Source organism: Schistocerca nitens, chromosome 3 (assembly GCF_023898315.1).
Source record: "Schistocerca nitens isolate TAMUIC-IGC-003100 chromosome 3, iqSchNite1.1, whole genome shotgun sequence".
Taxonomy (NCBI): Eukaryota; Metazoa; Arthropoda; class Insecta; order Orthoptera; family Acrididae; genus Schistocerca; species Schistocerca nitens.
In genome coordinates, this window is record NC_064616.1 from 794,862,086 (window position 1) to 794,885,150 (window position 23,065).

At 40.6% G+C, this 23,065-nt stretch overlaps 1 protein-coding gene across 2 annotated transcripts in view; it reads right to left on the reverse strand.

The window, feature by feature from the left end:
- Positions 1 to 543: 543 nt before the first annotated feature.
- The window catches only part of LOC126248815 (putative uncharacterized protein DDB_G0271606), a 30,039-nt gene continuing 7,517 nt past the window's right edge, over positions 544 to 23,065 (reverse strand). The window contains exons 2-3 of one of the 2 annotated variants that reach the window (XM_049950224.1): positions 2,323 to 4,914; positions 544 to 1,548 (exon numbers count right to left, since the gene is read on the reverse strand). In XM_049950224.1, coding sequence (XP_049806181.1) covers positions 847 to 1,548; positions 2,323 to 4,914 — 3,294 coding nt within the window. In that variant the 3' untranslated portion in view covers positions 544 to 846. Of the gene's footprint in view, positions 4,915 to 23,065 lie in introns of both variants that reach the window. The other variant, XM_049950223.1, reaches the window with a different exon arrangement.

Here is a 23,065-nt window from a genome sequence, read left to right on the forward strand (position 1 = left end):
TTGCTATTGGATGTGTTACTGTGTACAATTTCTATGGCTTTTCATTGTTTCTGGCATTATTCCTCTCGTCAGCCACTAGCCCCTGTTGGTGTTTGGTTTTTACATACTGTGTGATGAATTAAGTGGTTTGTAGAATACTAGAAGCATAATGAAGAAATATTCTCATTGTACTATAATTGTCTAATGGATGTAATGTCATGTTATATCAACCACTGATTTACTGAACCATCTCTCACTGTTTGTACAAGGGAAGCTACAGTTTTATATGAAAACTGGAACAGAATACATTGGTATTGGTCTCACAATACTGACACACACACACACACACACACACACACACACACACACACACACACATCTTAAATGAATGTTTATGATCTAAAAGTAGATGATTCTTCACTAACAACATCAGAAATTGATAAGCTTAACTATATTTAATCTGCAGAAATTGGTTCTTATTCATGCTAAAATGTTTCTGAAAGTAATCCAATGAAAACTATAACACTAAACTACAAAAATGGTCTACTGAATGGAAAAAGAGCATAAATTTATATTTATTTTCATTTTATTTAAAAAAATGTTATTTATGTATGTTACACTCATTAATAAATAAAAAATGTACAAGAACATGAAGCATCTTAAGAAAAATATGTACAAAATGAGAAAGATGACAGTCCATGAATTGAATGAGTTTGCAGAATGATGTTGTAAATGGAAATCTAATTTGTTTGCTGACAAAATACAGCCCCATGGGGATTCTTCACTGAGAGTTATTGAGGAATTATGTATATATATAAGAATAATGGCAGTGGTGATAATGATGCAGTGTATCAGTACATATCTTCTTCAGTTAAATGTCTCTTTCACTTTCTCATAAGCAGATTTTGCTGTGTCTTTTACTGAATTCAAAGCTTCCTTTCCTTTCTCCTTAACACTTGTATATATTGATCCTGCTTTATTGCTAAGTTTTTCCCAGAAGGAAGGCGCTTCAGTCACAGGATCAGATACAGAGTCTGATTCAGTTTCACTGGTCTCACTGGCTCTACCACTTCCAAGTCTTGAATCACTGTTCGCTTCTGACTGGTGTGTGGTTTCGAACTCTGACAGCCTTCCATTTACTTGTTGGTCCTGATTGGATTCATGCACATAACTATTTCTCTGAACTGATTGTTGCTGTATTCTTGAGTGTTGTTGGCTTCTTTTGTGCCCCTGACGCAGATCGTCCTCAGTGTGCTGCTGATGGACCTGCTGAAGATTATTTGTGAATCCTTGATGTTGCAGCCCATCTTCTTCTTGGATTTTTTGCAGATTATTTAGTTGTTGTAGCTGTTGCACATCATCTATTTGAGAAACCTGTTGTCCATGCTGATCATCATCATTGAATCTCTGCTGTTGTGACTGTTGCTCCAATCCAGAAATATAATCCTCCTGGCTAGTTTCATGAAACTGTTGTAGCTGATCCAAGTCATCTGACTGTTGCACTAGTTGCGAATGCTGATCATCATTAGTGAAGCTTTGTTGTTGTGACTGTTGTTCTGTCTGTGGTAGGTACTCTTGTTGACTTGTTTGCTGGATTTGTTCTAGCTCTTGCAAGTTGCCTGTTTGTGTCCCCTGTTGCACTTGCTGGTTGTTATCAGTAAATCTCTGTTGTCCTGATTGTTGTTCCAGTCGAGGAAGATAATCCTGCTGGCTAGTCTGATGAAACTGTTGTAGCTGGTCCAAGTCATCTGACTGTTGCACTAGTTGCAAATGCTGATCATCATGAGTGAATCTTTGTTGTTGTGACTGTTGTTCTGTCTGTGGTAGACACTCTTGTTGACTTGTTTGCTGGATTTGTTCTAGCTCTTGCAAGTTACCCGTTTGTGGCCCCTGTTGCACTTGCTGACTGTCATCAGGAAATCTCTGTTGTCCTGATTGTTGTTCCAGTCGAGGAAGATAATCCTGCTGGCTAGTTTGATGGAACTGTTGTAGCTGATCCAAATCATCTGACTGTTGCCCTAGCTGCAAATGCTGATCATCGTTAGTGAATCTTTGTTGTTGTGACTGTTGTTCTGTCTGTGGTTGGTACTCTTGTTGACTTGTTTGTTGAACTTTTTCTAGCTCTCTCATGTAACGTATTTGTTGCCACTGTTGCACTTGCTGACTGTCATCAGGAAATCTCTGTTGCCCTGATTGTTGTTCCAGTCGAGGAAGATAATCCTGATGGCTAGTTTGATTAAACTGTTGTAGTTGATCCAAGTCATCTGACTGTTGCACTAATTGCAAATGCTGATCATTGTTAGTGAATCTTTGTTGTTGTGACTGTTGATCGGTCTGTGGTAGGTACTCTTGTTGACTTGTTTGTTGGATTTGTTCTAGCTCTTGCAAGTTACCTGTTTGTGGCCCCTGTTGCACTTGCTGATTGTTATCAGTAAATCTCTGTTGACCTGATTGTTGTTCCAATCGAGGAAGATAATCCTGCTCGCTAGTCTGATGAAACTGTTGCAGCTGGTCCAAGTCATCTGACTGTTGCACTAGTTGCAAATGCTGATCATCATTAGTGAAGCTTTGTTGTTGTGACTGTTGTTCTGTTTGTGGTAGGTACTCTTGTTGACGTGTTTGTTGGATTTGTTCTAGCTCTTGCAAGTTACCCGTTTGTGGCCCCTGTTGCACTTGCTGGTTGTCATCAGGAAATCTCTGTCGCCCTGATTGTTGTTCCAATCGAGGAAGATAATCCTGCTGGCTAGTTTGATGGAACTGTTGTAGCTGATCCAAATCATCTGACTGTTGCCCCAGTTGCAAATGCTGATCATCGTTAGTGAATCTTTGTTGTTGTGACTGTTGTTCTGTCTGTGGTAGGTACTCTTGTTGACTTGTTTGTTGGATTTGTTCTAGATCTTGCAAGTTACCTGTTTGTAGCCCCTGTTGCACTTGCTGACTGTCTTTAGGAAATCTCTGTTGTCCTGATTGTTGTTCCAGTCGAGGAAGATAATCCTGCTGGCTAGTTTGATGAAACTGTTGTAGCTGATCCAAGTCATCTGACTGTTGCACTAGTTGCGAATGCTGATCATCATTAGTGAAGCTTTGTTGTTGTGACTGTTGTTCTGTCTGTGGTAGGTACTCTTGTTGACTTGTTTGTTGGATTTGTTCTAGCTCTTGCAAGTTACCTGTTTGTAGCCCCTGTTGCACTTGCTGGCTGTCATCAGGAAATCTCTGTTGTCCTGATTGTTGTTCCAGTCGAGAAAGATAATCCTGCTGGCTAGTTTGATGAAACTGTTGCAGCTGATGCAAGTCATGTGACTGTTGCCCTAGTTGCAAATGCTGATCATCGTTAGTGAATCTTTGTTGTTGTGACTGTTGTTCTGTCTGTGGTAGGTACTCTTGTTGACTTGTTTGTTGGATTTGTTCTAGCTCTTGTAAGTTACTTGTTTGTAGCCCCTGTTGCACTTGCTGACTGTCATCAGGAAATCTCTGTCGCCCTGATTGTTGGTTCAGTCGAGGAAGATAATCCTGCTGCCTAGTTTGATGAAACTGTTGTAGCTGATCCAAGTCATCTGACTGTTGCACTAGTTGCAAATGCTGATCATCGTTAGTGAATCTTTGTTGTTGTGTCTGTTGCTCTGTCTGTGGTAGGTACTCTTGTTGACTTGTTTGTTGGATTTGTTCTAGCTCTTGCAAGTTACCTGTTTGCAGCCCCTGTTGTACTTGCTGACTGTCATCAGGAAGTCTCTGTCGCCCTGATTGTTGTTCCAGTCGAGGAAGATAATCCTGCTGGCTAGTCTGATGAATTTGTTGTAGCTGATCCAAGTCATCTGATTGTTGCACCAGTTGCAAATGCTGATCATCATGAGTGAATCTTTGTTGTTGTGACTGTTGTTCTGTCTGTGGTAGGTAATCTTGTTGACTTGTTTGCTGTATTTGTTCTAGATCTTGCAAGTTACCTGTTTGTAGCCGCTGTTGTACTTGCTGACTGTCATCGGGAAATCTCTGTTGTCCTGATTGTTGTTCCAGTCGAGGAAGATAATCCTGCTGGTTAGTTTGATGAAACTGTTGCAGCTGATCCAAGTCATCTGACTGTTGCACTAGTTGCAAATGCTGATCATCGTTAGTGAATCTTTGCTGTTGTGACTGGTGTTCTGTCTGTGGTAGGTACTCTTGTTGACTTGTTTGTTGAATTTTTTCTAGCTCTTTGAAGTTACGTGTTTGTAGCCCCTGTTGCACTTGCTGACTGTCATCAGGAAATCTCTGTCGTCCTGATTGTTGTTCCAGTCGAGGAAGATAATCCTGCTGGCTAGTTTGCTGGAACTGCTGTTGTTGATCCAAATCCTCTGCCTGTTGCACTAATTGTGGATATTGATCACTGTCAGTAAATCTTTGGCTTTGCACGTCTTGTTCTATATTAGGCAGATACTCTTGTTGATTTGTCTGCTGGATCTGTTGTAACTCACTTATTTGTGGTACCTGTTGCAGTTGCTGATCATCATCTGTAAACCTTTGTTGTTCTAGTTGAGCGGGATAACCCTGCTGGCTAGTTTGTTGATAGCGTTGCTCATCCTGATCGTCATTGGTGAATCTTTGTTCATGTGTTTGTTGTGCTTCATTGTTTAAACTGTGGAGTTCCTGTGTTTCCTGAATAATATCACCACGGCGATGATTCTGGTACTCTTCGTGAAACTGTTTGGAGATTTTTCCATAGTATTGTTCACAGATGAGTAAATTTTTACTAATTTGCTGTTGTGTTTGATCAAAGTTGTATTGCTGGGTATTCTGCTGCCAGAATAAGTCATCTTCTTGGTTGCCATTATGGGATGCTTGCAGTGCTGCCATCTTCTGGTAAGTTTTGATGCATGTAGTCCTATCTGGCACTGTTCTGTAAGGTGCTGCTCCTGCAGCTGCTACCAATAGCAGCAGTGTGTAGATAATATGCAGCTCCATCTGAAAGAATAAAACATAATGATTTTTGTTTATTTCTAGCATATTACACTATAATAATCCTTTCAGAAGTGTTAGATTTTAAAGTTAGTATGATAAGGTATCCAAAAGTTCCTGCAATTTGAATGTTGTACTAAAATGGCTATGATTTCAGTGGAATACCACTTGGTGTCTCCCTATACATTATGCTCATATCAGTGTGAGAAATGTCTTTGAGCTGAGTGGTTTGGTTAGTTGTTGGTGAGCATATTTCCACTGTCATGTTTTCATGAGTTTGCAGTTTTATGATAGCTGACTTGAAAGAACAGCACATCTGTATGAAGTTTTGTTAGAACTTGTGAAAACTGCACAGCTCTGAGCAAAGTTGGGCGGGTTGTGTCACAAACTCGCTAGGCGCTCAGCGGGCAGTGCGGCACTATGATTTCGAATTTTTTTCCAACTGTTGCATCCTTGAGCTCCCGTTCACCAGATGCACGTCTACAGGTTACAGAGATCAAGGATCACAGTTTATTAATAATTATAGTACAGAGTAATATCTCCAGTTAGAGTTACATTTTCTGCAAGTACACCAAGTCCTTTCATCCATACATGTATTTTCTCATCAAGAGTAACATTGTCCTTTTTTCCCCCTAAGGTAAGTCTTTCTGCTCCCGGGATTGGAATGACTCCTTACCCTCTCCCTTAAAACCCACATCCTTTCGTCTTTCCCTCCCCTTCCCTCTTTCCTGATGAAGCAACCGTTGGTTGTGAAAGCTTGAATTTTGTGTGTATGTTTGTGTTTTTTTGTGTGTCTATCAACCTGCCAGTGCTTTCGTTTGGTAAGTCACATCATCTTTGTTTTTAGACATATTTTTCCCATGTGGAATGTTTCCCTATATATATATATATATATATATATATATATATATATATATATATATATATATATATATATATATATATATATATATATATATATATATAATTTTTTTATTTTTTGGATATGAGGAGGAAATGCCCACAGAAGTGACATACCAACATCTGTGTGCTCCAGCGTGACAATAGATGACTACAGTCAGCCTTAATTATTCAGGAATGTTTGACTAAAAAGAAGAAGATAGTCGCTCCTAAGCCTTCATGCTCACCAGGCTTAGCTCTGTGTGACTTCTTCCACCTCCCAAACATGAAAATCTAATTGAAGGATGAAGATCTGATACACTGGAGAAAACTCTAGCAGAATCACAGAGGGGACTGAACATATTAATGAAGAAAGACTTCTGGGACCCATCCCAGAAGCAGCAGAGGCATTGAGATAAATATATTTGCTTCCAAGGGAACTACCTTGAAAGTAAGAAATTTTGGCAACATGTTGGAGCTTCAGCAATTTTTAAGTGTAACTCCATCTTGGGCTCAGGAGATGGAACAGTGGCCGGTTGATGAAATATGCCATTATTTTGATATTGTATTGTTAGGCAACCAGTTTCAATACTCCAGTCATGTCATCTGCAGGCCTGTCACATGAATGACATGAGGTACCACTTGTGCATGGATAAGATCAGGCAACAATATTCATATCTGGTTCTGCAGAGGTCTGAACTTCATGAGCATGTGTGCCCTTCACACATATGACAGTAGCTGTCAATAGTTGGACAATGTATGTATCCAATAAATTGAACACCATCTATTACTGCATAAAAATTCTATCAAGCTGCACAGCAAACGAAAAAATAAAAATGTGTTATTTGCCAAAGCAGAATCTCTACTGTGATACCACATAATCTCTGGGAAAACTCAAGTGCAACAAAAGTTAGGACATAAAGGAATTACAGACATTGGCTGTGAGTGGGCATTAACTAAAATCATTGGGGAAAGTTGATAATTTATGTGAGGCTAGGAGTCGAACCCAGGTCTCCTGCTTTCTAAGCAAACACTCTGACCACTAAGCCATCCAGACACAGTGGTCATTCAACAGCACAGACTACCCTAGCAAAACAGTGAAAGTTGTTTCACAGCCCAAAAGAGAGTTGAGTTGCATGAGCCATGGAAAGGGCTGCTCCCAGAAGCTCATCTAAACTTTTATTCAAAAAACTTCAAGTATTCACTCACATTACACAAGAAAAAGCCAAAATATATAATTCCAATATTCAGATACAACACTCAAACAAACTGGAGCACTCCAAGAAGGAAATAAGCTGTACAACAAACTACTTTGTGACATCAAAATGATCAAACATATTTCAGCATATAAAACAGCTGTTCACAACTACCTACTGCAGAAGTGTTATTAGGGTGTAGCTGGGTATTTGTCAGGTTCAAATCTAAATGTGTGCATTGTTGTTGTAATAAATAGTGATAGTGGAAAATTTGTATAGATTGTGTTAAATGTGAAACAATGAAACAGGTTGCAAAACTCAAGGATCTGTGCACAACTATCTCCTCAGTAAATGTTCTTACAATATAAATAAATATTTGTTAGTACAAAGAAGTAGAATATCATACAACACATTTTCATCATGATGTCATATAAATTGTACATATCTTATAATTTTCTAATTTGTGTCTTTTGCACAAAAATCTGCAGTTGTAAACTATGGTCACAAAGATACTGCAAAAACTGTAATTTTTTCAAAAAACTAGATTAACTGTTGTAAATTCATAAGCAGAGTATGATGATATAGTGGTCATTTATATCTTTTGTGCAAAAAAAGATGATGATGTAAACTATGATCACATGATGCAGTAAGAATGGTAAACATCCCACTGATTTTTTGCATTCTTATGAAGAGTATCCATACCTGTATCTTTTTTAGATTTAATCACAATTTGAATTGGAAAAAATAAGTATATACATATATATCTGCGTATAGCTATTATTGAATGTTATATCCTGTATTTTGTGTTAGATATGAAATTTATAATCATCACATTAACTCATGTTGTCTCATCTCATCTTCTCATAAAACTGACTTGTTCCATATCAGTTTATATCTATGTACAAAAATGAAGAGGGCCAATAAAACATTGCAATACAATTTATTTTCCAAAAGCCACTCTGGTGACAAACATATTTCTCCCAACAGGAGGGCAGTTTGTTGATGCTGTTACTGCAGAATGTCTGACTTTGTCAACAGAGCCACAACCTCACATCTGCTTGCGCTGCTTCATCACTATCAAATCCTTGAAGGTGCTTCTTAAGTTTTGGAAACATGAAAATTGGACTGGGCCAAGTTGGACTGTATGGAGGATGGTCAATTGACAGTGAACCAAGGCATCAGATTGTTGCAGATGTTGCAGTGTTTGTCTGTGGTCTGGCACTACCATGCTGAAAGAGACGGTGCTCCATGTGTGGAAAAACTCTTCAAAATCATGCTTTCGGGACCATTCATTAATTACAATAAATGTTCCTTGATTTTTTTCTTTTTTTTCAGACATCATTTTAACAAAAGATAAAATTATACAATATTTTCTTACTCTACACATTTTATAAAAACAGTCTTAATCGGTGAGGCAGTTTTGTTTTTCTAGGTATTCCCTTACTATATAGAAGCAGTGCTCGACCAAGTAATCCTTCGCAATTGATTTGAACTTGATTAAGTCCATTATTATTTGTGTCGATTTGCGTAGTGCATTGTACAATTTGGTGCCAGGTTAGAGTATGCCTTTCTGTAATAGTTTTGTGTTTTTCTGTTGTAGATTTACATCATTTATGTGTCTTGTGTGGTAGCTATGTACAGATTCATTACTGGTGGTGCTCGGACTGCCACTATTTAGTTTTTCTTTTATAATAATTACATTTTCAAGCATATAAATACATGGAAGTGGTATTATTTTATTTTTCCTAAATAGTGGCTAGCATGGTGCCACACAAGTTGCAACTTGTGCCAGCAAAGCAGGAAAATTGGCGAAGTAATATGCGTGACACGTAACACCTCGACCGATATTGAAAACAGAATAAAAAATTCTGAGGCACTGCTTTCCAGCATACCCTCATATACGTGAGTTTGCCAAAACACTTGATTACAGCAAATGCACTGTTGTTTACCAATGACAGGAACATTTCAATAAAATGATGCACTGATGATGGCCTATCGGCAGAAAGTCTCTGAAAGAATGAATAGGTGGGAAAACGAATTACAGATAATGCTTTGCTTATAAAGGAAGAAAAAATGGTATGAATGAATTTAAGTAATATAAGAAGAAAAGTTAGAGATGGTATGAGAGTTTTAGTATTGTATAAGCCCCTCCATAAAATTTGTAGGCTTAGGGTTGGATGAACAACTGAGATGGGAACAGCATCTAGAATTTCCAAATAAAAAACTAGTTAAATGTTGTTAAGTACTAAAAAGGCTTTGGGACTTCTGCAGCACTGAATCATTGTTGTGTACCTATGATGCATTTATGAACAGCTTACCTAGATGTGGTGTGATATTCCGGACAAACACAAGTATGACAAAACATACTTCCAAACTTCAAAAAAGTGCTATTAGAATTATGGCAGGAGTTCCCCACAGAGAGCAATGAAGGGAAATCTTTAAAGAATTTGAAATAATGACACTTCCTGGTTTATACATTTATGAATGTGTTTGTGTTCTGAAATCTCTCAGGAATTTTCGACATTGAACGGTCAGGCTCATAGCTACGGCACAAGAAAGAGAGATGATTTTGACTCACACACACACACACACACACACACACACACACACACACACAAAGCCCTTTACCAAAACAGTTTACCTTAAATACCCAAAATACTTTTTTAGTGTTTTGCAGTTACAATAAAGGTACGTGTGTGTGTGTGTGTGTGTGTGTGTGTGTGTGTGGAGCGCATGCTGCACATTTTGAGCTGCCATTCACCTCGATGATGATGTTTGTGGAGATGACCAGTGACCTAATGCACCAAAAATGTGATTCACCCACTGAGCCGACATCTTTCCATTGATCGACAGTAGAATCCCGATGGTCCCATACCCACTACAATCATAACTGATGATGTCTTGGGATAAAATGTAAACACATAGGGGTGGTCTGCTGTGGAGCTCCATGTTCAACAATTTACAGTGAATGGTGTGCTCCAAAATACTTGTGCATGCACCACAATTGTGCTCTTTCAGCAGAAATGCCACAAATCACCATTTATCCTACTTTATTGAGCAGACAAATCTCCGAACACCATGTTCTATGAAGAGTCATGTATGTTCAACTATTTAGTGCCTAGTGGTAATCTCACTGCCCTTTTGCCTCTTTCCATAGATGCTGACAGCAGTAGCACACAAACATCTGACAAGCTTCACAGTTTTCAAGGTACTCATTCACAGGCTGTGTGTAATAATAATCTGATCTCTGTCAAAGCTGCATAGCTCAATGGATTTCTCCATTTGCAGTGTGTATCTTCCCTAGGGTGATCCCCCATCCATATCTGCTCCTGTTATATACTTTTGTTACTATGTCACATGTCTGCAATGCCACCCGATGGCATCCAACTTCATGGTAGGCAGTGGTCATAATGTTTTGGCTAATCAGTGTTTTGTACACATGATGGAGATGTACTGAGATGTATTTGCATATGATATAATTGTAGCAACTTAGATTTGCCAAAACTGGTCAACAAATCTTTAATGATAATGAGCCATCTTGGCTGTTGAAGTTTATACTTCTGTATTACACATTACTCTAGATTGCCCCCACACTTGAACAATGTTGAACATACATAATTAATCAACCACTCAATGAAACACATGATGAGCAGTAATATATTTGTTTGGGTTTATTTTATGTACATATTACAACAACAAAACTGCAGATGTATGCCAAAGCACCAGAGAAGATGCACCTGAGAACTCTAGGAGAAAACATCTGGTAGTTGTAGATTTAGATTTTCTTAGTCTATTCTGGCCTTCACTGTCCATGCAGCAGATCTATATTGAGGGTTGTGGATGATTGGCAAAGAGATTATTCTAAGGATACCACCTTGAGTGAAACACTGTTTTGTCTCATTCAACTTTTAGCCATGTATGTTTTGCTGTAGTTGCACCATTAGCAGTGAGTTCATTACATTTATTGCAGATGATAAGTTACATAAAAAGGGCCCATACAGTCACATATGGGTATGGTTATAGTCATCAAAATTCATGGAAAATTTGTATAAAATATGCTCTTTTGCTCCACATGAAGCTGTTTGCATGGATTTCAGTCTTGACTGAACCCCTGCTAGGTGATTTTTCCCCTAAAGTATAAAACCTCTATACATACAACCACACTAGCAGCTAAGATACCTGCTTGGTAAACTATTTACAAGGGAACTTCTTCAGCTCAAATGGTTAAAAGTGAATAAAAATTATTTTAAAATACGGAGACAGATCTGATCTACCTCTTGTTAATGTCACTGATCTGTAAAACACTGCATTTGTGTACTATCATTGTCTGAAGGTTTACAAATCTTTACAGAGTTCAGAAGCACAGTTCACTGTACCATACAGCAGGGTGTTATGGCCAGAGATCCACAAGAGCCCTGAATTAGATGTTATTTGGCAAAAAGTTAAACATACAATGCCTGTAAGGTTACATAGCTACCAATAGCAGTCATTGTGTCATCTCTTATTCATCACAAGTGCAAATATGGATTTTTGGGTGATTAAAACACAGCTGAATGAAACAGCATGTACACGTGACAAGGGCAACATGTGACAGTGCTGCATCATTTCCAGCATATTCATGCTGCAGTAGTTCAGTACCAAAAATGAAAATGAGATTGTGAAGTCAAGATGAAACAAACAAAAACCACATCTAAACCTACCGGACGTCTTCTTCTAGAATTATCAGATGCATCTTCTCAGGTGCTTTGGCTGATATTTGCAATTTTGCTTTCCAGATATTTATCACAATCTGTTCCATACTCCTGTGTTTTATTCACCTAATTGAAACTCCACATTTGCATTTAAATGAAAAATAAGGGAAGAATGTATAACAACTCAGCAGCTGGGAAATTGTGTGAATACTGCATGTGTTCAAATGTGAGTGAAATCTTATGGGACTTATCTGCTAAAGTCATCAGTCCCTAAGCTTACACTACTTAACCTAAATTATCCTAAGGACAGACACACACGCCCACGCCCGAGGGAGGACTCGAACCTCCGCCGGGACCAGCCGCTCAGGCCACGACTGCAGCGCCTTAGACCGTTCGGCTAATCCCGCATGGCTACTGCACATGTTAACATACACTAACAAGCTAAAACTTTATGGCTACCTGCTTAATAGCATATTGGGCCATATTTGTAATGCAATATAGACTATCACCAATTCTGCATATCATCAAATCTGCAGTTCATTGGTATATTCGTGGAGCTATGTGGAACAAGGTGTCAATGCACACTAATATAAGTCCTGCAAATAAATCGCCACTGCTTTCTGTACGCGGTGATGGTGTTCAATAGCAACTCAGATGGGAACTGTCAGATTTACCTCAGCCGAATTTGGTGGCCAAGACATTAACTTGGTTTCACTAGCATTCTTCTCGGACCACTGTAGCATCATTCTGTCTTCAATACATGGATAATTATACTACTGGAAGATGGCATCATTGTCAGGGAAGACTTCAAGCAGGAAGGGATGCCGGTGGTCCACAGCTGACATAGTGTCTTTTGTTTGTACCACAGGTCCTATGCAAGCACAGGAGAATGTCAATCATAGAACAGTAGTGCTTCCACCAGCCTCGGTCCATGGTGTGGTGTAGATTTAAGCGTCCATTGGTCTGGATGACGGTGTTTGTGGAGACGACCATCAACCATTTTTTAGGAAAATGCGATTCATCTGATGAGCTGACACATTTCTAGTGGTAGACAGTCCATTCTCGATAATCCCGAGCCCACTACAATCATAATTAATGACATCATCGGGCCAACGTGTGAAAACGCAGGGATCGTCTCCGCTGGAGCCCCTCGCTCGACAATGTGCACTGAATGGTGTGCTCCGAAAGACGTGTGAGTCCACTGGCACTGTGTCTTTCGCCAGGGGTGCCGCAGATCGCCATCTATTTTAATTTACGGAGCATACATGCCTCCAAATCCCACGTTCTGTGAAAAGTCGTGGATGTCCAAACACTTAGCATGTAATGGTAGTTTCACTGCCCTTCAACCACTTTCCATAGATGCTCACGACAGTAGCATGTGAACATTCGACCAGCTTCGTTGTTTTCGAGGTATTCGTTCATGGGTTCTGCGTAATAATAATCTGACCTTGGTCAAATCTCTCTCAGTGGATATGACTACGAAGTCTTTCGCAATGGAGTCCTTGCAGCACTTAGCCTACAGCAGCACTTAGCAGGAAGACAGGGGAGCTACTGAAGAACTCTGGCCTCCCAGAAGAACTAGTCAAGAATCTACGACCAAGAGCACCAAGGCCACCCAGGTTATATGGTCTACCCAAAGTCCATAAGGATGGGATCCCGTTGAGACCTATTGTTAGTGCTATTGGGTCTCCTACATATCGGTTGGCAAAATACTTAACCAAATTATTAGCACCGATAGTCGGCCATTGTAGCCATCATTTTAATAACTCAAAAAGGTTTGTTGACATCATAAAGCAGATGAGGATAGGTCCGAATGACATCATGATCAGCCTAGATGTTTACAAAGGTACCAGTGGAAGATACGTTAAAATTGTTGGCTGCTCATTTCTCTCCTGAAATACTGAAGTTATTTCGACACATTTTGACGACCACCTATTTCTTGTATGGTGGAAAATATTATGAAATGACTGACGGAACAGCCATGGGTTCGCCACTGTCACCAGCCATAACTAACTTCTTCATGGAGGATTTCGAAGAACGAGCGTTGAACAGCGCTCCCCTACGTCCATCCTGCTTCTTCAGGAATGTTGACGATACATTTTTAATCTGGCCACATGGCAGTGAGGCACTGCAGCAGTTTGTTGATCATTTGAATGGTATACATCAGAACATACGATTCACAGTGGAGGTGGAGAAAGATGGGAAGTTACCCTTCTTAGATGTGCTGGTGGAGTGACGTCTCGGACATCCTGTGTACAGAAAACCAACACATACAGATTTATATCTAAACGCGCGTAGTTTTCACCACCCAGCTCAGAAGAGAGATATGCTGAATGCCTTGGTACACAGAGCAAGGACTATTTCGGACAAGGGTCGTCTCGGCTCCGAGATTAACCATCTGACGACGGTATTCAGAAAAAATTGATATTTCGATCGTGATATCAGATCTACTCTGGCGGAGAAACCTAGGAAGGTCGCTGTTCGAACAGATGAAGATGACCAACACATCCTGAGCCGGCAGGGAATCAGACCAGTCTTCCGGCCACCCAGGAAGATTAAGGAGATGTTGCGATCCGCGAAAGATAATCTCGGCCTCAGAGTACCGGGAATGTACAGCATTCCTTGCGAGTGAGGCTAAAATTATGTGGGCCAGTCTATAAGAACTGTTGCCGATCGCTGTGTGGAACATCAGCGTCGCCTGAAAAACAGGTATCTAGAAAAATCAGCGGTGGCTGAGCACAGTTTGTTAAATAAACCTAAGATTTTATTCGATGAAACAAGATTACTTGCTCACGCTTCAAACTATTGGGACTCTGTCATCAGGGAAGTAGTTGAAATTAGACTCTGTGAAAATAATTTCGACAGAGACTCCGGTTATGCACTCAGCAATGCATGGAAGCGCGCAGTTGATAAAGAAAGAGCGCAGAGGGAGACTTCTCACATTCCTCGCAGTTCTCCGCCTGTTGCGATGGATGGCGCTGCAAGCAACGCTGGGTAAAGCGCGCAAAGAAAATCTATGGATATAAAGGCAGCCACCTCGGTACGCGCCGTTTTCACCGTGACGTCATCCAGCCGATGAGAAGCCGTCCACTGCTTATAACCACAGACTGTGTTATAACAGCGGAAGCCTCACCGGTCCACGAAGGCTGAAGAGCGGCGTAATAAGCTGCTGCCAACCCGCCCCCTTCAGGGGGAATAAAAAAAAAAACAAATAAAATAAAAAAAAAAGAGGCGGTCCACGGCAGTCAGTTTTACCCCTGACGAAGATGACGGAGGTAATCATCGAAAGCTTGGGATGTTATCCAAATTTGAAGCTGAAAGTAGCTCGAGAACTTTTTATGTTATCTCAGTGGATGTCTCCATTTGCTGCGCATATCTTCGCTAGGATAATCCCGGCTTACAAACGTTTCTTACTGTGTCACGTGGCCACAACACCAAGAGGAGGCATCTAGCCTTGCAAAGGGCAATGTGACAATGTTTTCGCTGATCAGTGTTATTATTTCGAGCAAATGTTTGCCTTTTTGCGAAATAATGTCTCATTTATGATTACTGTGAATCTGCTAGTCATAATTGTGTGTTACACAGTACTGCTTTTTAAGCGCCTTGTGCTTAGATATCCAGAATCAATCTTTTACTCTGAATGTGCACTCTTATGAAACTCTGCATTTATATACAATCGATTTTGAAAATCAACGAATCTTAAAGCTACGCAAGTGGCTAAGGAAACAATACCACACCACAGGCGATTAGGACCAGCAGATTCGCACGAGTCATAAAAGAGGTATTGTCTGGGAAATTGGTTATGTAGTCTTTATATTAGCTAACCTTTGTGCACTTCTCTGCAAATCGCTGCCGAGTAAGATAACGTGTTAACACCTTGGTGGAAATGAATGAAAGTGTGGAAGCATGTCGCCAGACGTCTGCCAGTCGTACCAAGAAAGATTGACGTCACACAGCCTGAGTTCAACGTGACTACAGCGCCAAACGATACCGGACCGACAACACGGGGCAGTTAAAGGAATGGGAAAAGGCAGTGTGTGTATCAGTGAGCAGTTACAGTGCATAGTAGTGGTGTTCTTCATTACAATATGGCCTCGAGACAACATCTGGATGACTTCACACGGGGAAGAATCATTGGGAAATTGGAAGAAGGGCGAAGTGTGACGACTGTAGCCTGGGAGTTTGATACAGCTCACAAGATTGTTTCACGTGCACGGAGAACGTTTCGGACCACAAACAGTGCTACTCGAAGGACCACTACATTATGTCTACATCTACATCTACATACATACTCCGCAATCCACCATACGGTGCGTGGCGGAGGTTACCTCGTACCACAACTAGCATCTTCTCTCCTCGCGTAACGATCAAACCTACCGGTAACAAATCTAGCAGCCCGCCTCTGAATTGCTTCTATGTCCTCCCTCAATCCGACCTGATAGGGATCCCAAACGCTCGAGCAGTATTCAAAAATAGGTCGTATTAGTGTTTTATAAGCGGTCTCCTTTACAGATGAACCACATATTCCCAAAATTCTACCAATGAACCGAAGACGACTATCCGCCTTCCCTACAAGTGCCATTACATGCTTGTCCCACTTCATATCGCTCTGCAATGTTACGCCCAAATATTTAATCGATGTGGCTGTGCCAAGCGCTACAACACTAATGGAGTCTTCAAACATTACTGGATTCTTTTTCTCATTCATCTGCATTAATTTACATTTATCTATGTTTAGAGTTAGCTGCCATTCTTTACACCAATCACAAATCCTGTCTAAGTCATCTTGTATCCTCCTACAGTCACTCAACGACGACACCTTCCCATACACCACAGCATCATGAGCAAACAGCCGCACATTGCTATCCACCCTATCCAAAAGATCATTTATGTAGAAAGAAAACAACAGCGGACCTACCACACTTCCCTGGGGCACTCCAGATGATACCATCACCTCCGATGAACTCTCACCATCGAGGACAACGTACTGGGTTCTGTTTCTTAAGAAGTCTTCGAGCCACTCACATATTTGGGAACCAACCCCATATGCTCTTACCTTAGTTAGGAGTCTGCAGTGGGGCACCGAGTCAAACACTTTCCGGAAGTCAAGGAATATGGCATCCGTCTGATACCTTTCATCCATGGTTCGCAAGATATCATGTGAAAAATGGGCGAGTTGCGTTTCGCAGGAGCGATGCTTTCTAAAGCCATGCTGATGCATGGACAGCAACTTCTCTGTCTCAAGGAAATTCTTTATATTCGAACTGAGAATATGTTCGAGAATCCTGCAACAAACCGATGTTAAGGATATTGGTATGTAATTTTGAGGATCCGTCCTTCTACCCTTCTTCTATACAGGCGTCACCTGCGCTTTTTTCCAGTCGCTCGGGACTTTACGTTGAGCAAGAGATTCGCGGTAATTGCAAGCTAAGTAAGGAACCAATGCAGTAGAGTACTCTCTGTAAAACCGAATTGGAATCCCCTCGGGACCTGGCGATTTATTTATTTTCAACCCATTCAGCTGTTTCACAATCCCAGGGATGTCTATCACTATGTCCTCCATACGGGAATCTGTACGAGACTCAAACGGCGGTATGTTTGTACGATCCTCCTGCGTGAAAGATTTCTCAAATGCTAAATTTAAAATTTCAGCTTTCGTTTTGCTGTCTTCCGTTGCCAGGCCAACAGGTAAAAACGCTCAATGCACCCAGGAACATCGTCAAACATGATCTTCTTGGTAGTCCCGATTTTATGATGTGGGGAGACATAATTTGACGTGGGAGTACTGACCTCCAACTCTTTGAACTCGTTACACTCATCAGTAAATATTATTGTGACACTAAACTCTTTCCCCATGAGCGTCATACTGTGAGAGAATTCGGTACTGACTTCATTTTGCTGGATAACGATGCACGACCGCATCGAACAGTGTAGGCAGAGGAGCTCTCGGAACGAAAGGATATTTGGCGAATGCACTGGCCTGCCCTTATCCCCGACTTACATCCCATCGATCTCGTGTTTATCTGCGCTGGGGAAACATACTGCATCACGTCCGCAAGCATCGACGACCATCCAACAGTTCTCAACCGTGCTGGTGGAGGTAAACGTTGATAACCTTGTGGCTAGCATTGGAGCACGGGTCAGATCGTACATTTCCGTCTGCGGTGATCACACATCTTATTAAGAACAGTGTCCCTCCTTTTGTAACGTTCAGGGGACCATAATAAATCAAGGTGATTTCAGTATAATTATTGACTTTGAATAAACGCGTCATCTCTGTTCGTCTCATTGCGTATTTCTTTCAGTTACTGTGTGTACTATACTGTGGCAGTCCGTGGTTGGTGTTAGTATAAACAGTTTTTCGTACTTTGAAATAATTTTTATTTGCTCTTAGCCGTTAGAAGTGGGGTACTTCCTTTGTTAATGGCCATAGCAATAGTTATACGCACTTGACTTCCAAATTTAATGTAGCTTACCGAGTGAGATGGCGTACAAGGCTAGATTGGGTCTCAAATTCCCATCTGGCCATCGTCTGCAGCTCGTGGTCTAGTGGCTAGTGTTGCTGGCTCTAGATCACGGGGTCCCGGGTTCGACTCCCAGCTGGCTTGGGGATTTTCTTTGCCTGGGGAAAGGGTGTTTGTGTTGTCCTTATCATTTCGTCATCATATTCATCATCATCATTCGTGACAGTGGCTAGACTGGATTGTGTAAAAATTGGGACTTTGTATGGGCGCTTATGAACGCGCAGTTGAGCGCCTTACAAACCAAATATCATCATCATCATCCGGCCATCAAGATTTAGGTCTCCCGCATTTCGTCTAAAGCGCTTGAGGCAAATGATTTATCCACACTTATTTCACTGACGTCAACTCATGATCAAAGCTAAGATTAGTTTGTAGCGTCCTGTCGGAGAGGGGGTCATTCGAGATGGATCGTAAGTTTGGATTCGACCAGGATCGAGAAGTAGTGTATCAAACGTGAACATGAAACTCAATGTTTTGCAAATTAATTGTTCGTAGCAAAGTTAATAAATTATTTTATGATTTAAATTCTTTTCATTTTTAATATAATCGATTCATTTAGTCGTAAGTTGTGCAACTAGAATTTATAGACTTAAATAATGAACTTAAATGCTGCATCATATTCTCTTAACTAAACATTGCCTTAAAATGCTATTTTTGCGGATTAGTTTTCATAAAATTTCACTTGGCGCTGCCTGCTCCACAAAGTTCAAACTAGGGGTATGTACATTCTCAATACTGCCTCTGTCAGCTGGCTCTTTCATGTGAGTTACATTTTACTGAGATTACATCAGCTTACCTTGCAGTTAGGTTCATAAGCCATTGCATTGCACCTCGTTCTTGACACACACACACACACACACTTAAGTATTTTACGGCTGTTACTATATCCGGTGATTAGCGCAAATTGTGTAATAGAACATGAATTGATGTTTCAGCATGTTGGTGGGCAGTACATTCCATTTATTTGTACTGAGGGTCAACTGCTTGACCCTGAACAAGTGTCGATCCCCTGAAACCTTGCTTCAGTTCTCTGGCGTTGTCATGTTTTTGTATAAAGTAGCATCATCCTCAAACACTCGCACAGAGCATCCAACATTATGGACCAGATAATTCAAAACGAGAACAGATTTAGCCCTATAGTACTGCCTTGCGGTGCGCCCGAAAGTTACTTTCACATCGGACAATTTCTCCTAGGAGTTGTGTCTGCTAGGAAAGCTTGTTCGATGTATCTTCTTCTTGTCTGGGTATTCTGGGTCAGGTTGCTCTCGCTTATTCCGCGTGCATAATGAAAAGAATGTGGCGTCTGACGCCAGCTTTGCGCTACTGAGGTAGTATTCTGCATACAATGGCCCACCACTCGTCGGAACGTCGGTCCTTAACGAAGAAAATGGCGCTTTGCTGCAATTTTCTTTTACTGAAAGTTGTACGAATTTTAAATGAGCTAGAAACCCATGATTTCCACATCCGATGCACCGAAGGTCTTGCAAGTAATTTTCCGTCAGTGCTTCGGCCGTGGAAGGGTAATTTGTGATGGATTTATTACTAGTTATTTATTTTCAGGATACTCCTCAGGTTCAATGGCTACTGCGTGGGTTTCAGCTCTCGCAAAATTTGCCATAAAACTGTATTACTGTTCCTTCTCCCACGAGGAAGAAAGGGCAATTTCACAGACAGGAGTAATAAAATTTACGGCTGCAGATCAAAATAAAACGTAATGTATTTCAAGCAGTGAAGCTGAAAAGAAAATGCAACTACATATAATTTTAATTAATGAATCATTAGCCATATATTGTAACCCGTTGTAGACTTAGGAGAGAGGAATCAGTTGTAACTACACAGAAAAGTAAACAAATAAATTCGAAATTTTTTTCCATCTATAAACCGAGTGCCTTGAAAGTGCCTGCTGATATCTAAAATGCTGTTTTTGCGTGCCTCTTTAAACAACACAGGCCAAAGCAAAGTGGTTCCTTCACTTCCACGTAGGTTGCTTCCTTCTAGTGAGTACTCAGCCGCCGGCCGCGGGACTGCTACGGTCGCAGGTTCGAATCCTGCCTCGGGCATGGATGTGTGTGATGTCCTTAGGTTAGTTAGGTTTAAGTAGTTCTAAGTTCTAGGGGACTGATGACCTAAGATGTTAAGTCCCATAGTGCTCCGAGCCATCTGAACCATTTTTGAATACTCAGCCATTCACTCACTCCCCAAAGTTCCTAGATACACTAGAAAATGTGCCTAAGAAGCAATATTAGAGTTTACTTGCTGGCGCAAAAAAGCACATATTAGTCATCTCCAGGAAACCTCGATAATGGCTTCAGTTTGGTGACGAAGAGAGGCCATAAGTCCTTCAGGCATGTTACATCCAGCTAAAGCTACTGATTGAGGATTGCATTCCTTAGAGGTGCTAAATTCCTGAGATGTTTCATCTGCTGTTCCAAACAGTCCCATGCATTTTCTGTGGGACTGAAATCCGCTGCTTTAACGGGGCAATAGAGGTGCGGCCCTGCGAACAGAAGATGCAGAAAAAAAGGAGAACGCTTGATCACCGAGAATGTTGAAATGAATCCAAGTCTGTGTTGAATGTGACCTGAATGAATAGGCCCAAGTCATATCCCGAAAACATGAGAGAACTACCTCCGGCTTGATCAACTAACTACACACCTGCACATAGCGTCGGTGCACTCGGGTCCTTGCAGCATTGCGAAAACTACTCCAGTCAGCTACTAACCGGCATCTGCGAAGTACCCGACTCAAAATGTCGACTGCATGCGGTTGCCTTCGCGGTCCTCGCTTGGTTACTGACATCACTAACAACAGCAGTTCCTGCAGGGTTAGAAATGACAAGGAGTGACGGTCCCTGTCTGTGATGCAGCATTCCCTCGAGGCGGGAGGGGGGAGGGTCGTTGGGGTCATGACAACCACAAAAATTTTTTTTTAGTAGAAGCGTTTATATTTTTATATACAAAATGTGTTTAAAATTTTTTTTCCAAAAATTTTATTTATTCCTCTACATTAGTGTTAACATCTTCAAAATATTCCCCATTAGATATTATTAACTTGCGCCAACGCTTCTTTCAATCGCCGAAACACTTCTGGAACTCGATCTCTGGGAAAGCTTTTAGCTCTCTCCGTGACGCGTTTTAAATCTCATCTGTACCCGTAATACGACGACCCTTTAAGATTTTCTTTATTGTTGCAAACAGAAAAATGTCAAATGGGGCCACGCCTGGCGAGTACAGATGCTGGGGCATCATTACGGTATAGCTTCTGGCAAAAACTCACTAACAGACAACGGAGTGTGATCACATGCATTATCGTGATGCAAAAAGCGTGGTTTGTTCGTCAGAAATCTGGATGTTAGAGCGTTGAACTTGAAAGGGTACTCCGTATCGATCGTTCGAGCTTGTGGCAAGAAATCGTGATGCACTACGCTGTTAATATCGAAGAACACTGTCTTCATAACCTTCAGATTTGATCGCACTCGTCGAGCTTTCTCCGTCCTTGGCGATCCAGAATTTCTTTCCACTGGGACCACTGAACCTTGGTTTCGACGTTACATCCGTATACCTGCCTTTTATCACCTGGTATGAAATGTTTCACTAGTTCTGCAACATTTTTATCACATAGCGACTCCTGAGCAACTTACGTTCGCCCCTTTTTTTGGTTTGTAATTTAACAATTTTGGAACAAATTTTGCTGTCACAAGTTATATAACCAAAACAAGCAGTTCAATTTGTACAGTTATTTTCTCGGCTTCTTGTCATTTTTCTGGCTCATATAGGCTCGCGTCAGATTTGGTACGGCTGCAATTAGGATTCCAATTGTTGGTGGCATATTTCTATAAAAGGAAAATTTAGATCGTCTGCGAGTGTTATCGCAACAAGAAAGTAAGATATTGCATTATTTCAAATTATGTTGTTTCAATGAACGACGATTTTATATTCTTATCCAAACAGGTGTAATAATTACAACAGAATACCCTTTTTTCTATTTATTTTCAAGGTATGCTGTTTATTGTGTGACAAATAACAACTGTCACTGGCATGCGGGTTATTATTTTGTTTAAATTTTATCATTCACCCGCAAAATCATGTGTGAATTAATTCTGAGCTACGAAATGTTAGTGAAAATACATTTTCATGTTAAAAAGTATGTACTGCAAGTGCGATATTGTTGCTTTTGCTTCTCAGGTGCCAACTGGTGAAAGTGTTTTGTTCCAAAGTGAAATCCTTAATATCTTGAACGAACGTCAGACGTCAGTGATTCGTCTGAAAACAATGCTCATGTTGATGGTGGATTACAACTGCTGGTGAGTGATATAAAAGAAATATCTTCAGAAGAAAGCAGCCATAAAGGAAATTGTGTCGAAACCAGTAATGAAAATGAAACGTTTGTTGCTGTGCCAAAATTTTCGTCTGTGAACCTATCCCATTGTGGATGTTTACAACAATGTGTAATACCAGAAGAGTTTCCATGAAGTGAATTCTCAGCCTTCTAAATCGATGACACAGCGGAGATGGTTAGGGAGAGAGAAGAATTTTGACGAGAAGAGTTTGCTCTCCATACATGCTTCCAACACGGAGATGAAGTACGTGTTAATTTATTCTACGATGTTCAAAATATTTTTGTGTACATCACATATTGGGAATATCATACATTTCTTTCAGGTTCTAGTGATATAAAAAAACATTACTCATTACGGTTTGTCAGTATTTCTCTGAAGATTTCGTTACTTTTGCATCAGAACTGACAAACATGTATTCAGTAGAAAAAAATGGTAAATCGTTATTTACGAATCATGTTGAACTTAAGCATTTCTTTGGTTTAAATTTAATAATGAAGATGGTCCGAGAATCACTCCTTTCCAGTTTCA